The sequence below is a fragment of the Anthonomus grandis genome, chromosome 1, assembly GCF_022605725.1.
Source record: "Anthonomus grandis grandis chromosome 1, icAntGran1.3, whole genome shotgun sequence".
In the NCBI taxonomy this organism is placed as follows: Eukaryota; Metazoa; Arthropoda; class Insecta; order Coleoptera; family Curculionidae; genus Anthonomus; species Anthonomus grandis.
Genome location: NC_065546.1, coordinates 20,348,059 through 20,364,028, shown reverse-complemented (window position 1 = coordinate 20,364,028; position 15,970 = coordinate 20,348,059). Strand labels below are relative to the sequence as shown.

General features: G+C 31.5%; 2 protein-coding genes across 7 annotated transcripts in view; one reads left to right on the top strand and one right to left on the bottom strand.

The window, feature by feature from the left end:
- The window catches only part of LOC126739462 (tyrosine-protein phosphatase non-receptor type 2), a 57,958-nt gene extending 49,465 nt beyond the window's left edge, over window positions 1-8,493 (bottom strand). For 2 of the 6 annotated variants that reach the window (XR_007661638.1, XM_050445143.1), the window contains exons 1-3: window positions 8,239-8,493; window positions 5,220-5,398; window positions 4,649-4,888 (exon numbers count right to left, since the gene is read on the bottom strand). Coding sequence is in view for 5 of the 6 variants with exons in the window: in XM_050445143.1 (XP_050301100.1) it covers window positions 4,649-4,888; window positions 5,220-5,398; window positions 8,239-8,322 (503 nt within the window). In the remaining variant the exon portion in view is untranslated. The remainder of the gene's footprint in view (window positions 1-4,648; window positions 4,889-5,219; window positions 5,399-8,238) is intronic. The other 4 variants (XM_050445180.1, XM_050445153.1, XM_050445162.1 and 1 more) reach the window with 3 other exon arrangements.
- A 7,168-nt stretch (window positions 8,494-15,661) lies between these two features.
- The window catches only part of LOC126739397 (serine/threonine-protein kinase SMG1), a 157,256-nt gene continuing 156,947 nt past the window's right edge, over window positions 15,662-15,970 (top strand). Inside the window, exon 1 of the mRNA XM_050445069.1 lies at window positions 15,662-15,927. The gene's annotated coding sequence lies outside the window, so the exon portion shown is untranslated. The remainder of the gene's footprint in view (window positions 15,928-15,970) is intronic.

Below are 15,970 nucleotides of genomic sequence, written 5' to 3'. Positions count from 1 at the left end.
TGATAATTTCCAAATATTGGAAAACTCGCCAAGTAATAAAGATTGATTAAAAATATAATAAAGAGATAGATTGAGTGGCAACATTCTTTTTGCACTCTGTTGGGTATAAAATCAGGTTCAGCTCCTTTGTTGATGTCTAGTCTAGAAAGAGAGCATTCAACATCATTAGGGCTTATTAATATATGAGACAGTAAGTTAAATCTTTTAAAATCATGATTATTTAAAAAACATTTTCAGTTCCCACTGCAGTTTTTAACATACTAGTGTTGTAAACAGATGAGAAGAGTGAAGCAAACAATTCAGCAATAGAAAGGGCAGAGTCAGCTTTAAAGTTGCCAAGAGACATTTAACTTGGAAGACTAGTATTACCATTATTGGACTAAGAATTAACAAGCTTCCAGAAATATTTACTGTCATTGATAATAGAATTTTCTGCTCTTGTAATTAGTTATTGTAACATTCCTTGGACAGATTCCTAGCTTCCAACCTCAGGGCACTAAAGTTTACATAAGCAGGAGAACCACTCTGCCTATACAATTTATGAGCAATTTTCTTCTGAGTTATAATGTTTTTAATTTTTTTGAGAACCACTGGGGATAATGTTTAGAAGGAAAAAAGTGTTTTATAGGTACAAGCTTATTAAAACAGTCATACAGTACCGAATAAACGTTAGCAACAGTGAGATTTAAATCAGTATCTGACATGATGGTTTCTTAGTTGTAATCTAATAAGTAATTGTTGACCAGATTGAAATCCTCATGTTTAAAATCATAATACAGAGCTACAGGTGCATCCAAAAGTTGAGGTTGATGACAAAACAACTTCAGTTCAAGTGGTGGGTGATAAGGATCATGTTTAACAAGATATATCAAGATTTGCGAAGCAAAGATCCAGAGTAGACCTATCATTGACCATCCCATTGAACTGAATCAAACCTTCAAAGGCTACCGTATCATATAGCAGGGTCTCTCTTTCATGCAATACAATACTAGGATGCCGATCATCACTATAAAGTATAAATGCACAGGATATTAGGCAGATTATAGTCGCCAATTACTACCACTTTAACGTAAAGGCCACAAGCTTTGGTAACGGTATCGCAGTGCAGTTTGTAAGTAGACAAATCCATTAAAGGAGGAATGTATACACAAGCTATACAACATTCCTGAGAATCAGCCAATGATACAAAATTCAGAATGACAAATGTCAGAGTCCAACCAGGTTTCAGTTAAAGCCAAAATACTGTAATCTTCTGATTGAGCAGCACACAGAAATTGCTTCAGTTTAGTTTTCAGGCCCCTAACATTTTGGTGGAAAACGGCAAGATCATCATCTACAGGCCCGGACGTTCTGTTGGGCCGCGCAGAAAATTTGCAGCATTCCCAAAATTTCTAAAGTTTCGTCGCGGACGAAATTTTTTCACAGCAGTTCCCTCTGACCAGAGGTTTGCATCAAGTAGGCCCCTCAACAAAGATTCCTTGACGCCAATTTTAAATGACGCTACATCTTCGTTTTTATCTAATGTTAAGCACTTAACATCGGTTATCAACAATTGTTTCTCCATATATTCTACGATTTGCTGTTCGGTTGTAGCGGGATTACACCGTCCAAGATACAACCATTACCTCCCTTCGCCAGCTGATAATGTGCTACTGGCATCGGTCGCGCTACCAATAATGCACTGGCTGATTTTTTGGCAGTGCAGAATGGGGCTTTTCTGCAACACTGTTGATGTGGAAGATTTGGTAACTGTAGACTGACCAATAGTATTGCGAATGATTACTGGTTTGGGCATTGACTAATGGAGCTTAACCTTAGACTGATATATGACCGGTGTAAAGTTAACAGCCAAAAGTTTCAGCAGCCAAAATTTTATGTACAAACATACTGCCTGAGGTAAAATACAATGTCTTTATCTTTTAAGGATTGGCGGTATTTTAACCCCAACCACTTCGTTTACCCGTTTGGCGGGTATCTTATGCACAAATGCATTTTAATTAATGCATCTACTAAATTATCAGAAATAAATCGAGTTGTACAATAATATTAAGCGCACATAGTCCCTATTTAATAACAAATTTTTGTATACCATCCAATACCCCTTACGCCCGTCAGAGGGGTGGTTCACCCTTGTGAATTTATAAATAATATTTTTTTCTATCAGAAAGAAATCGAGTTGTATAATTAAATCATAGACTTTCTTCAACATAACGAATTTTTAATCACCGCATTCTTCTGCACATTCATGAGCAGGCCAGTTTATTTATTATGAACCGAGCTATTTTTTTTTATGCAAATTTATCTTGACATAAACATCTAGGTATAGTAGAACCACAGATCCAATAAATTGATTATAAATGGTAAACCCCAATAACGATTTATTGTAAAATGTGAAATTCGACCCCGCGATCTGGTGAGTTCAGGTACGGACCTAGGAAACTTCAATATCACCATTTGCTATGTTATATGACACACATTTATTTTATAAATTCGATTACCAACAACGAAACGGGTCACCATTGTCACCATTTTGTCCAAGACTGTACTTATCAGTACTTACTGAATATTAATGCCATTTTTAGAAATATGGTTATACTATGGACGCCAGACCCGTGATAAACAAAAAATACCGATATTAAATAGGGATGCATATTTTCCCCGGATAACAATGATACAATACAACCAGATGACAATGTTGACCAGCAGAAAACAGTTGTTCATAAAACGTTTTTATGGTAGTTCTTCTTTTCAGAAATCACTGTCACAGTGATTAAAATTATACATAAATTAAGAATACTGCTTATTTGATGAGAATATTTAGGTGTATTTCTGGATGCAGAATCAGCGCTGGATGGTATACGAAAATTTGTTATTAAATAGGGAGTATGAGCTAAATCTCATTTTGCAACTCAATTTCTTTCTGACAGAAAAAATATTATTTATAAATCCGCAAGGGTGAACCACCCCTCTAATGGGCGGTAAAGGGGTAATGGATGGTATTTGAAAATTCGTTATTAAATAAGGAGTATGTGTGCTGAATCTGATTTTGCAACTCAATTTCCTTCTGATAGAAAAAAATATTTATAAATTCACAAGGGTGAACCACCCCTCTGACGGGCGTAAGGAGTATTGGATGGTATACGAAAATTTGTTATTAAATAGAGAGTATGAGCTGAATCTTATTTTGCAACTCGAATTTTTTCTGATAAAAAAAAATATTATTTATAAAATCATTAGGGTGAATTACCCCTCTGACGAGCGGTAAGGGTTATTGGATGGTATACAAAAATATTTTATTATATAGGGACTATGTGTGCTTAATATTATTGTACAACTCAACTTATTCCTGATAATTTAGTAGATGCGTTATTAATTAAAATGCATTTATGCATACGATATCCGCCAAACGGGTGCGAAGTGGCTGGGGTTAAAATACCGCCAATCCTTAAAAGATAAGAAGACATTGTATTTTACCTCAGCCAGTGCATTTGTACATAAAATTTTGGCTGCCAAAAAAATAGCTGCTATCTTCATGCAAAATCAAATTGGCTGCTGAAACTTTTGGCTGCCAAAAATTGGCTGCTAACTTCACACCAGTTGATATATGAGGTTGGTATCAGGATTTGTTGAGGATGACAAACTGGAGCTTCCACCAATGATTTCAGAGGTACTGCACTTGTGCTGTAGCAGTTTCTCAAGCTTGCTCAGTCGATCCAAAATATCATGTTATTCAAAGATTTACCATCTTGAGTTGCCTTAACTTTATTAAGTTTCTCATGAACAACTTGTAGTTGCCTCGTTAAGTCAGCGTTTGAGGCTTCAAGTAATTTGATCTTGTTTTCCAGACCCTGATCGAGAGAACCTTTGCGACTGTCACCAGCAGACTTTGAATTCTCAGGAACCTATGTTTTGAACTCATTAAATGAGGACTTAATACTTGTGATAGACTTTGAGATTTCTTCCATCTGCTGGCACAAATTTGCAACAGATTTTTGAGTCCAATTCAACTAACTTGTCATTAACAGATGTGCTAATAGTCTCAATTATCTGGGATATTTTCCTAAAGAGTCTTTCTCCTAACTGCTCCAAAGACGCATGGACATGCTTTTGAAGATCAGTTGACGAAGATAAGCCCTTCTGCTGCTGCTTTATTACATTAATACAGGTGCTACATGCATACATCTGAAAATCGGACCCCACCCACTCCTGTATTATGTTTGTGAAGTAAACAAAATGATAACTACACTTTAATCACTGGAAAACAGGTGCACTAATGATAAGAGAAAAAGCACAAAGGATGCTGATTTCAAAACATTCAGGATTTCATTTCAATTTAAACACAAAGAGCAATTTTGTGATAATACATATTCTTGGTACTTGCTATCTATTTAACCATTACACTTCTGTGAAAGTGTAACATGTGTAATTCTCCTAAATTTCAGTTATAAATAGATATATATTTTTCTATGAGTTTTAGCCTAGAACTAAAAAACAGAAAACTAAATAAATATAACAGCTTTGTCTAACTAATATAGTTGCTAATAAATTTAACAAACATTTGAAGGGCTGAACATTTTGTATCTAATACTATTTGTTTTTTTCTTGTCAAACTTTTTCTTCTTGCTTATAAAATAAGATTGAAATATACCTCAAAATCCTGGTCAGATAATATGAATGATCTTGCTGCTCCAAGTACTCAAGGCTTAGACCAACATCATTAAATGTCATTTTGCTACCAACATTTGAGGGCCAATACTGAAAACATTTCTCTGCTCTTTTTTCTATTAGTTTGTTTAACATTAACACAGCTTTGCTCTGTTGCTCCCATATCATCAGCCAAAAATGGCTTACTGTGTTTGAAAGAGGACCCTGTGTTAATATGTATTTTCTAAAAAATATTAAAATATATTACTGTGATTAACATATAAGTATAAAATATTAGAATAAGCATTTATAACATTGCATTTAAAATCATAATTAAGTTACATATATAATCTGTATTAACAGAAGTAATTAAAAAATTTGAATAAAATTTTATTATTGCATAAGATGATAACTAATTTATCAATTTAATGAGATTATTAGGACACTTCAAAGGAATTTACTATATTCCAAGTTTGAAAAAATAAAGTACTTATGATATTTTAACACTATAAATAACAAATAATTTTCTATTAATCTCATATATATATTAATTCAGAGCTAAATAATTTTCTTACCTATTGGCTTTTTCCACCTTACAAAGATTGGCATTGATATAATCAGTAGAACCCCTCTGCAGAATGATTCTACTATGGTCATATGGATGGACATCTCTATATCTGTTTAAATTTTTATTTTGAGGTTTGAGGGCCTCTAAGCAAGGCCCAGCTAATTTTATACTTTTTGCTCTTATTTTCTGCAAATAATACAATAAAAATAATATTTCATACAAAACAAAGAATTTAGAGTTAATAAATAGAGGTGCCATTACTAGAGGTACCCATGATTATACTAAATAATTTGAAACCAGTTTTTATTTCTACTGAAAAAATAGAGATCAAGTGAAATTAATTTTCATTTCAATATTTAGGTTTATTGTACAAGTACGAAACTTGTTTATTATAATTATTAGTTATAGTTATAATTATGAAGTTTTAAGATATTGTTGTAATGTAATTTATAACTTATATGTAATATATTTGATTTGATTTGAAGTAAGAAACTTGATTTAAAACAGTTTTCTTGAAAGCTTAAAACATTTAGTTTTAATGTAGAAGGATACACTTCAGGAGGATTTATAAGGGATTTCATAGAAAGAGTGGCTAAAATAATTTATATTGCACATAACTTGAAACTAAAATATAGTATAAAAATTAATAGTATATTTGATACTGTGATAAGAGATACAAGTGGTTCAGGCCCCACCGAACTTATTATTAATTTAGAAGATATTAATTTAGAACTGGCAAGTGGGGTGTTAAGGGTTTCTTACAAAAACACCACATCTAGAGTAGATAGTGGATGGACATAGATTATAGTATATACTATTTAAATCTATTCCATATGTGTGACTAAAGCCTAAAAGATTAAAAGAGTCCTTCATAATAAAGAATGAGTAATAATATAAGAATAAGTTTTTATTTTTTTATTTAAATAACATACTTCAAAACAAATTATTTGTCAGAAAAACAATTTTTGAAAAGAAATTTCTTTTATTTACATTAGAAATTTTGATGAAACTCTTCTCAGATTTATATACTTAAAGGGTATATAAACCTAACTATAAAAGTCTTTATTTTTTAGTTGACTTTTTTAGAACTACAATTTTATTGTTTGTTAAAAGCAGCAATCATGGTTTCTTATAGCTTTGTAATGCCATAAAGTAAAATGGACTGGTAAGGGCATAACTCAGAAAAAAGAGTATGAAATGAAATGTAAATTGCCAATAAAGCATTAACATACTGGTAGGTAGGAACAATTAAACAAAGTCACTAGTTTACACCTGGGAGACCAATGTAATTTTCACAAAAATGTTGGTATGGAGATACTCACTATTTTGGTTCTAGAACCAATTAAAACTATGATGTATTATTAAACAAAATGTGATGTTGTTACTAATCCATTAATCATTTATTAACTTTAATGTTTTTGTTATCCATTAAATTTTTTTTTTAGTATGTTGAAAAGTTCTTGAAAAAACCTGTAGAAACACCAAAATTAATTATTTTAAATTAAATATAATTTTTGTTACATGAATTTGAAATTACTATCATTCTACTAATCATTCAGCTTTTAAATATAAACCAGGAGCTTTTATCTTTTAAGAGGATATTCAATTAGATAAATAACTACCTTAAAAATCACATGTTAAACATGTGTCTATTAATAATTTTTGGGTATTTTCAAAATTTCTCTAAAATAATTCATAAATATATAGGAATCTTACAATGTTCTAATAAAATCTTAAATGGATCTCTAATTTAACAACTAACATTTATCATTTCAAAATATGTTTTACTGACTGTTTAAGACCTTATATAAGTATATAACTTTTTACATTATTACTTTGAAAAAAATTATCACAACAAACTCACCATTGAAATTACAGATCCCTATTTGGTGATATGAACAGACTATTTAATTTAAATCAAGAGTAACAAGTTATTTCATAGAAAAATAATTTAATGAGTATTCAAGTATGATAGAGAATTTAAAAAAAAATAGACTTTTATTATAAATTTTTCTCCGAAACTATGAATAACAAAGATACAGGGTGTTAAAGTTAAGAATAATTATTTGTCATAACTTTTAAACTAGCAGCTTAATTTTAATTAAATTTCACGTGCAGGTTATTGTAGTGAATTGTCAATTACTGATGAATCAATTACTATTTCTTTTTAAATTCTCTATCACATATAAAAATTAATGACTTTTAAACTGAACCACCCTGTATTGTGGCTTAATTCAGTTTTTATGTTGTAAGTCAATAAGTGTCATAAGTAATTTCAATTTATGTGGATAAATCTCCTCCACTTTACATGGCCTGTTAAAACAAATCAAATAGCTTTATTCAAATCCCAAAATCAACACAAAAACAATACACAATACAAATCAAAATCAAATAGGTTCAATAATTGGATCACTAAAATCTGAACAAAATAGATTTGTTATTTTATTTTTTAAATAAAAGCATGGGTCTTCCAGTATTGCATATTATTATTTATAAAGCTTTCATAGTATGAAATCATGAATCAATTGATTGTTTAGAAACAAAAATAATATAATATTTTCATAATTTCCTATCAGACTATTAGAGGCTTAAATACTTTAAAAATGTTATTTTTCAAGCATTACAGATAAATATAGGTCAAGATGTGTCTTATAAGAAAAATAGCCATATAAAGCTTATTGAATTAAATAGGTAGGAAGGATATCAGGTTGTTTATTTACAAAATAAAATGATTTTTTTAGTTCCCAGCAATGCCTTAAATAAAGGCTAATGATAATCACCTTGCAAAGCATTGCTATAAGTACTAAAACAATAATTGTATGTATATAAAAGGCATTTTTTGCAATGATTTTTTTTTTAATTACAAGGATATACTGAGTCATGTGTATGGGTGCACTTGAAAGTAAATTACGCCTTTCCCATGAACTCTTAACGGGGAATTCGAAATCAAACAGGTTTGCGGTAACAAAAGGAATAATTAGTGATATTTTCTGAGAAAAAATATAATGGACAAAAGGATTAAATACCTGATAAAACGCGGGCCAGTCATCTTTCGAATTCAGTTCCAAGAATTCCGTTTCTATGTTGTTTGGGGCGACTTCCGTACTCATTTTATAATTCGAATATTAATTGGAGGCTTTTAATCTATACATTCACGACACTATTCACTTTTAGTACATAATTTTCTTAGATAAACCAAACATAAAATTACGAGAACTCTCAGGACGAACGTTTTGCTACCATTTTTGAAAGGAGATAGACGATAGTTGACAGGGTTGTCAACCAATTAGAGAGAGGTGGAAAGGCACGTCAAGAACGTCATGGGTTGACTTTGACAGAATCATCCTCTGCTTTCTCAACTCTCAATGAATTCGCGTCTTCTTGTAGCAACAATTTATAAAGTAACATTATGACAACCAGTGTCGCCATCTATTGAATAAAGTATTCTAGAGTTTTTAGAATCGTTCTCTATTTTATATTTCTGTTGCTGCTTGCAGCTTGTAATTTTGTAGGTTAGGTTGATTAGTTCAGTTTATTAAAGCCTGGTTCTTGGTTCATAAATTCCGTACGGTAAGCAGTAAGAAGTAACACGAATGACGCAAAATAAAATAAACTACTAATATTCAAATGGAGCTATTCATATTTTCCCGTATGCCGCAAGCCGTAAGAAGTAAAACGCATTAAATGGTTCAAAAAGACAACAAGTCTAAGTGATCGTCAATGTTCGCCAATATAACCAATCAGAAGGGGTAGGCAGGGTAGGCTACTAAAGATTTAAGAGAGGAAAATATTCAGAAGAAGAGGGAGGATGAAATATGCTCGTAGCCGATCGAGAGTTCTAGCCGTGACACTGGTTTCGTGGCGTCAAAATTGAAGCCGAGATTTGGTGGCGCACGCCGTACAGTGGAACGACTAAGTGGAGATACCGCGGGACCTAATATTTTACATTTTACAAGATAATATATTTTTTTTATTATTACGTATTTTTAGGTATATGATAAATGTTTTAAATATTTTTTATTATTTATTTTATAGGAAAAATATACATAAACGGTGTTTCAAATTCGTCTATCCTCAAAATACGAAAATGGATAATTTACCCCAAAGTTGCACATTATTTACTTGTAAAAGAATATGCCATATAAAAAAATATATATATTATATTTTATGTGGTTTTGAAGATTATCGAAAAAAAAAACAAATTTTCAAAAACTTATTCTTGACACTTCTGTGTATCTTGGTTGCTATGGGAAAGTTTTTGCATTGCTGTATTACTTTTTCGTAAAAATGTTAATGCCGAAAACAAAATTAGGTAGGTACCTACGCCAAATTTTTGTTGCTTATTTAAAAAATCGAAAATTTGAATGATTCCGAAGATAATCAAAAAAAAACAAAAAAAAAATTTTAAATCCATTTTAATTTTTTCTGAGCTTAAACAGGAATGCAGCAAGAGGTAGGCATTATTCTAAATAAAATTAAGATTGTAAAATGTAAGTTAAAAATAAAATTGTTAATTTACCCACCTAATTTAAATACCGAATTTTTATTCTTTTTAAAACTCAAAGCGAGTATCAAAATAGTTTGGTAGTTTAAAATTTTAAATGCGTAATCTTACTATAAACTACAATATTAACTGCAGTAAAATATTATTTCGAATCAACGCAAAATATGTGCCCCAGCGCGGAATTTTTGCCATCGCGATGCGGTCGTCGCCTCGCATGATTTCGGCTTCTGTTGTGAGGTATCGATGGAAGCGGGGATAAGTGTCCAGGCTAGAACTATCGATCGGCTACGATATGCTACGTTTCTTTACTTCTTACGTGTTTATATTATGAATTCGCACGATCCTTAGACAGCCACTTTACTCAAGCCGCGAAATAACAGCTGGCAACGTCGCACTACGTGGGAGATTCGGTTCCGTTTTGGTGGATCCGTTTACGCTTTGAAAGCGCGGCTCTCCCGAGATGGACGTTCAATTTTTATTTTGCTTTATTTACAAATGAGAATATTTTATTTATGTGATTGATTTATTGTTCTAAATATGTATAGGCGCCGTTATTAATTATATAAATGTTAGTTATATATATTTCATTAATTAAAAAATTAACAACTTTCTTAGTCGGTGCTAAAGAAGTGGATACAATGTTTAAATAATTAGTGCTGTTATCATTATCGTCAGTTTTATTTAAGGCATAATTTGGTGGCACATCAAAGCTAGAAGAAAGATACTGTAGGTACCTCTAGGTGGGTAGATTAAAATAATCTTTAAGCAATTCATATGCGCAAGGGGATATAATATATAACATAAAAGACATTACTATAGTTGATAGCAATAACGTTTTTGCTTTAAAATAAGTAAAGTTATTTGGTCTATTACAAGTATTACTCGATTACAGATGTCACTATCTTTTTTACCCTCTAAGTTGTGAATACCAGAACTTTCCAATAAATTTAACGCCTGTTTTAAGAAATTTGAACTTTAATAAAGTCATGAAACTTCTCTAGAGCTGAAGAGTATGGTTTACTCACTATATAAGCTCACATTAAACAAAAGACTTATAACTAGTTAATAGATTTTCAAGTTGAGACCACCTACTTAATTTCAATTCGAAAGGTAAAAGCCATTTTAGGTCATTTGGGACAACTCATTATTTTTTGAAAAGACTTTAACATGTAGTCTTATAAAAGGTAAAAACACAAAATCTACAGCATCACAAATACATTTAATAAAATGACAACAGTTACATGTTGCGCTCAACAAGAGCATCATCAGACCTAAATAATAATTAAGATGATGTAACCCGAAAAAAGGAAAATTCAACAAAAACTTACCATAACATACATAATACATCTAACCTATAAATAAACAAAGCTTACAATAAAGTGGCACTATCTATGTACAAAGAACTCAACTAAACAATCAAATCACCTTATACATTTCAGATTATAGAGAATAGAATACAGAGATATTTTAACATGTAGGTTGCTATCTATTGATATTTAATTAATAATATTTATATAAGCATCATTCAAGTTTGAAGTATAGAAATATAGTTTTGTATCCCCAACAATTTTTACATTCCACAGGTCAGATATTAACAATTTTTGGGAATAATTACTCATAAGATCTTGAAAATTTGTTATGAAATCAAGTTGCTCAAAGGCTTCATTGGCAAGTTCATTTTTGTTATTCACTATTTCCGTCATCGTTTTTTTCTAGGAAGAAGCACTATTTTTGTTAAATATGCAGGTAAACTTGGAAAAATTTGAGGCACTGCTGAGCAAACTAATCTTGCTTTAACTCTAATCTTAGTGAGTGTGCCATCAGTTTCTAGTTTTAGTGGAACACAAGATATTCACAAAAATCACAAATCACACAGATACACTTAATACATTTATGCTTATACTCCCATAAATAGAACTTTTTAGTAGTTCTGTATACCCAGTTTAGGTTTTTTAGATTATTTTATTCAATTTATTGTATAATTCCGATAGTTAAATTTCTTAAATGTTATGTATGTAAGCAGATTAATGTAAACACCACCAGATCCGAGACCAGGGCCACGTTCTTTGCAAGCTCAGCAAAGCAGAGCTTGTGTCGAGGGGAACACGGGGGCCTGGAACGGCGGGGTACCGCGTTCAGCCAGTCTTTGCGCGCACTTATTATTAGAAGCATATTCGATAGTTGTCAAGTTGGCTAATAAATTACGGGTGTTTTTAAGAACTTTGTTTTATTTAGGGTTAAAGTAGCCCTTTCATTTACATGTATGTGGTTGATTCGGTTTCCAATGCAATAAAAGCAGCAAAGGTTAAATATTATAGTCACCGCTTGAATATGTCCTCAAATAGGCAGAGAGAATGTTGGTCAATTATGACTTCTGGCATTCTCACAAGAAAGTTTCAGAACCAGAAGTAAGACCAAATAGTTTAAATGATTATTACTGTAATATTCCTCATTTATTGCTCAAGGATGTGAATACTAATATTGATCCTTTGCATTATATTTAACAAGTGTCAGTTCAAAATTCTTTTTTCTTTTATCCTGTTAGCCTTACTGATGCTGGAGATGCAATTAAAAGCTTAAAAAACCATAAATCAGCTGGAGCTGATGGAATATCATCAAAATTACTACTCCTTTTGCCTGACTCAGCATTGAATGCCTTAGCTACTGCCATAAACAATTCCTTTCATAATGGCATCTTTCCTACATGTTTGAAGAAGGCAGTGGTTATCCCTCTTTATAAGGGTGGAGATTTGAGTGAGCCTTGTAATTTCCGTCCAATTTCTATATTATCTACCCTCTCCAAGATAGTTGAAAAACTTGCAAAAATCAGAATTTTATCTTTTTTGCAACATAATTGCATTTTATCTGCAAATTAGTTTGGATTTCAAACGGGAAAAGGGACTCATGATGCTGTTTTCGGCATTTTGGAGAGTGTCTATGTGTCCTTAAATGCTGGAGAGTCCGCGGCGGCAGTGTTTTGCGATTTATCCAAGGCATTTGATTGTGTAGATCATGGAATACTGCTGTCTAAGCTCAATAATTATGGCTTTATAGGTGTGGCATTGCAATGGCTGGAATCCTATCTGTCTAATCGTACCCAAAGAGTTACAGTATCTGGATGTTTATCCGATTCCAGATCCCTTAAAACTGGAGTACCTCAGGGTTCAGTGTTAGGACCACTATTATTTTTGCTCTATGTAAATGATTTGGGTTCATTAAAACTGCAGGGCAAAGTGGTTCAGTTTGCTGATAATACCACCATTTTATGGAATCATAGAGATTCTGATAATGTTAGAGCCCAGGTTTTTAAGGATCTTAAGATTTTATCAAAGTGGTGTGCTGCAGGCTTGTATTTAACGTGGGCAAAATCTTTATTATGGGATTTAAGTGTGACGTTCAGGGCCTTATGTTTAGTGAAAACTCCCCCTTGCAAAACAAAGAAAACTGTAAGTTCCTTGGTATTACCATTGATGGTCGCCTTCGCTTCGAAGATCATATCCTAAATCTTGCATCAAAATTATCCTCTGGATGCTTTGCAGTAAGAATGGCGGGGCATGAGCTGGGAGGGGTAGTTGCACGTTCAGTGTACTTTTCTCTTATTAAGTCCCACCTTCGTTATGGCTTGCCTTTTTGGGGTTTAAGCAACAAGGGATTATTAAACATAATTTTTGTGATTCAAAAAAAGGCAGTTAGATACCTATGTTCCGCTGGGTTAAGAGATTCTTGTAAACCTCTCTTTATATCTCAAAAAATCCTAACTCTTTTTTCTCTTTTTATCTTAGAAACAGCTACTCTTATTCATAAATGTCCTAAACCTCCCTCTAACACTGGTCACTTGCCAGGTTAACGATTTTCCCTTACCAATCCCTACATCCTCCCTCACCAAGAACTCACTTATATACCTTAGCAAAAAAATTTACAACCATGTTCCTCTATGTATCAGACAAATTTTAGAAGTTAAGAGATTCAAAAAGGAATTAAAATCACTTTTATTATCCAGGGCATATTATAGCCTTGACGTTTTTTTTAATGATACCTTTTAACCTGTGCTCTGACATCATTTTAGTGTTTTAGTTTTGTTTCCTGTTAAATAATTTAATTTACTTTCTCTAAATTCTGTTTTATTGACAGCTTTACTTGTTTTTTAATGAAATTTATCAAAAAGATGCTTTTTTTTCTCAATCTGTTTTGTTATGATTAATTTTGGTAATGTGTGTAAATTTTATGGTAAAGTGTTTTAGATGTTATGTTTGTTTGAAATTTGAAATTTAAAGTGAATTTGGAATTTTTTAGTTTTTAGAATGCTTGTACACAAGATTTTGTTGTCTTACGTAATATAGCACATTTTCTTTCTTTCTTTCTTTCAATGTTCTCTGGAATTATTGTCTCCATCGCGTCGGCAGCAATAATCTAGAAAATTTCAAATTGTAATCAAGTTTATTGACTCATTCTTATAAAAGAGTCTATATAATGTATACAAGAAATACAAAGTGCATGTGTCAGTGGTATAAGCAACGTACATGTTAGAGATCAGATCAGTCAGAGAACTTCGACAAATAAAAATGTGACCTAGGAAGAGGTGCATGTTGTTGACAACACATACACACATTTGATAACAGATCTTCTCAATTCTTGGTATATTCTCAATTAACTTCATTTTCGAAATGCTGTTTAAAATAAATAAAATAACAAAATACAAGCACAGAACCGAATTCTTTCGGAGACTATATTTGATAAATGAACGTAGCTAACACCGAGATCAGCCGCAAATTTCACTTTATGGAACATTTGAGGCTGTTGGTACCTGAGTTTTTTGGGGTACGAAGTTTACATGCCAAGTTGAGGAGGGCATAATTGTAGGAATCCGTTCCTCGGTTCGGTATGTGAGTTCGGCTAGTTCCGTGGTGTTTTTGTTTTTCGATTCCGTGGTGTTTTTGTTTATCTAGCTATCTTCTAATTATAAATTTCCATCTTCTAATTTAATATCTTCTCCTCATTATAATTTTAAACGCAATATAAATGAAAATAAATAAATAATCTCGTTAATAAATTTAAGTAGATATAATAATGTACCTACCTATTAATATAAAATTAAGCAAAATAAAATGCTGCAAATGCATTTTATTATTTTAATACAATAAAATTATTTCATTATATCATTATTACAGGAAAGAAAAACTTATGCCGTAGCTAATTTTATACTTGGTTAGTTTAAAGAATAAAAATGGTTCTATTTCATTTTTAAACCATATAATTATTATTATTGAATGCTAGGTACCTTCATGTTTTTGAGTTATATTGGTACAATCTTTAATTTAATTTAATTTTTTAACTTTTAATAATTATCTTATACATATTAATATTATATAATTGCCTAAATATATATATAATTGCCTAAATATATATATATATATATATATATATATATATATATATATTATTTTTATTATTTTTTATTATATATATATATATATAATATGTAGACATCTTTTAAAACATCACAAACGTATATACCTAACGCACATTTAGTTACATTTTCATTCTTCCCCACGGAAAAGTCCCTAATAAGTCCGTATTAAAGTATTAATAAAAAATTTAAATATGCTATTTATCAATTTTTATCCTTCATTATTTATTCTAAATCGATTTGCGCAGGCGCTTGTTCCGTACCGAACCGAGCCGACGAAAAACCCGAGCGTGTGCCGAATCGCGGTACAGATTCCTACATTTAAGCCCTCCTGCCAAGTTGGGCTTATATCTTAAGCCTTAGATTTTCTTTCCAAAACTTTATCAGATAAATAAACAAAATAAAAATTAATTCCGTTGCGGAATTTTGTATTTTAATTCGTGAAATGGGAATAGCGCCTAAGAATATGAAATTTTAACACACCCTTATTTGTATTGACAATTGGCAATAACAGAGACAGATGTCACTTGCTTGCCTAAGGTGGTTAAATGCGCAGCCCCTACGCGCACGTCTTTTTTTAAGTATAGGTCCAGATATAAACGATTTATAAAAAAATGTTGAATTCGCAAATAATTAGATGAAAATTCTTGTGAAATATTACATTAGCCTAAAAATACAATTTATTCTCAGTGCTTTACCTAAATCCGGTACGATCGGAATTCTGATAAATATCTAGGTGAAGTTTTGACAGTAAAGTAACCATAAACTTGACGTTGAGGGACTTTAAAAAAAGTGCTAAAAAAGGTATAAATCATTTTGAGTAATCTAACTGTGATTTCTTTGTAAG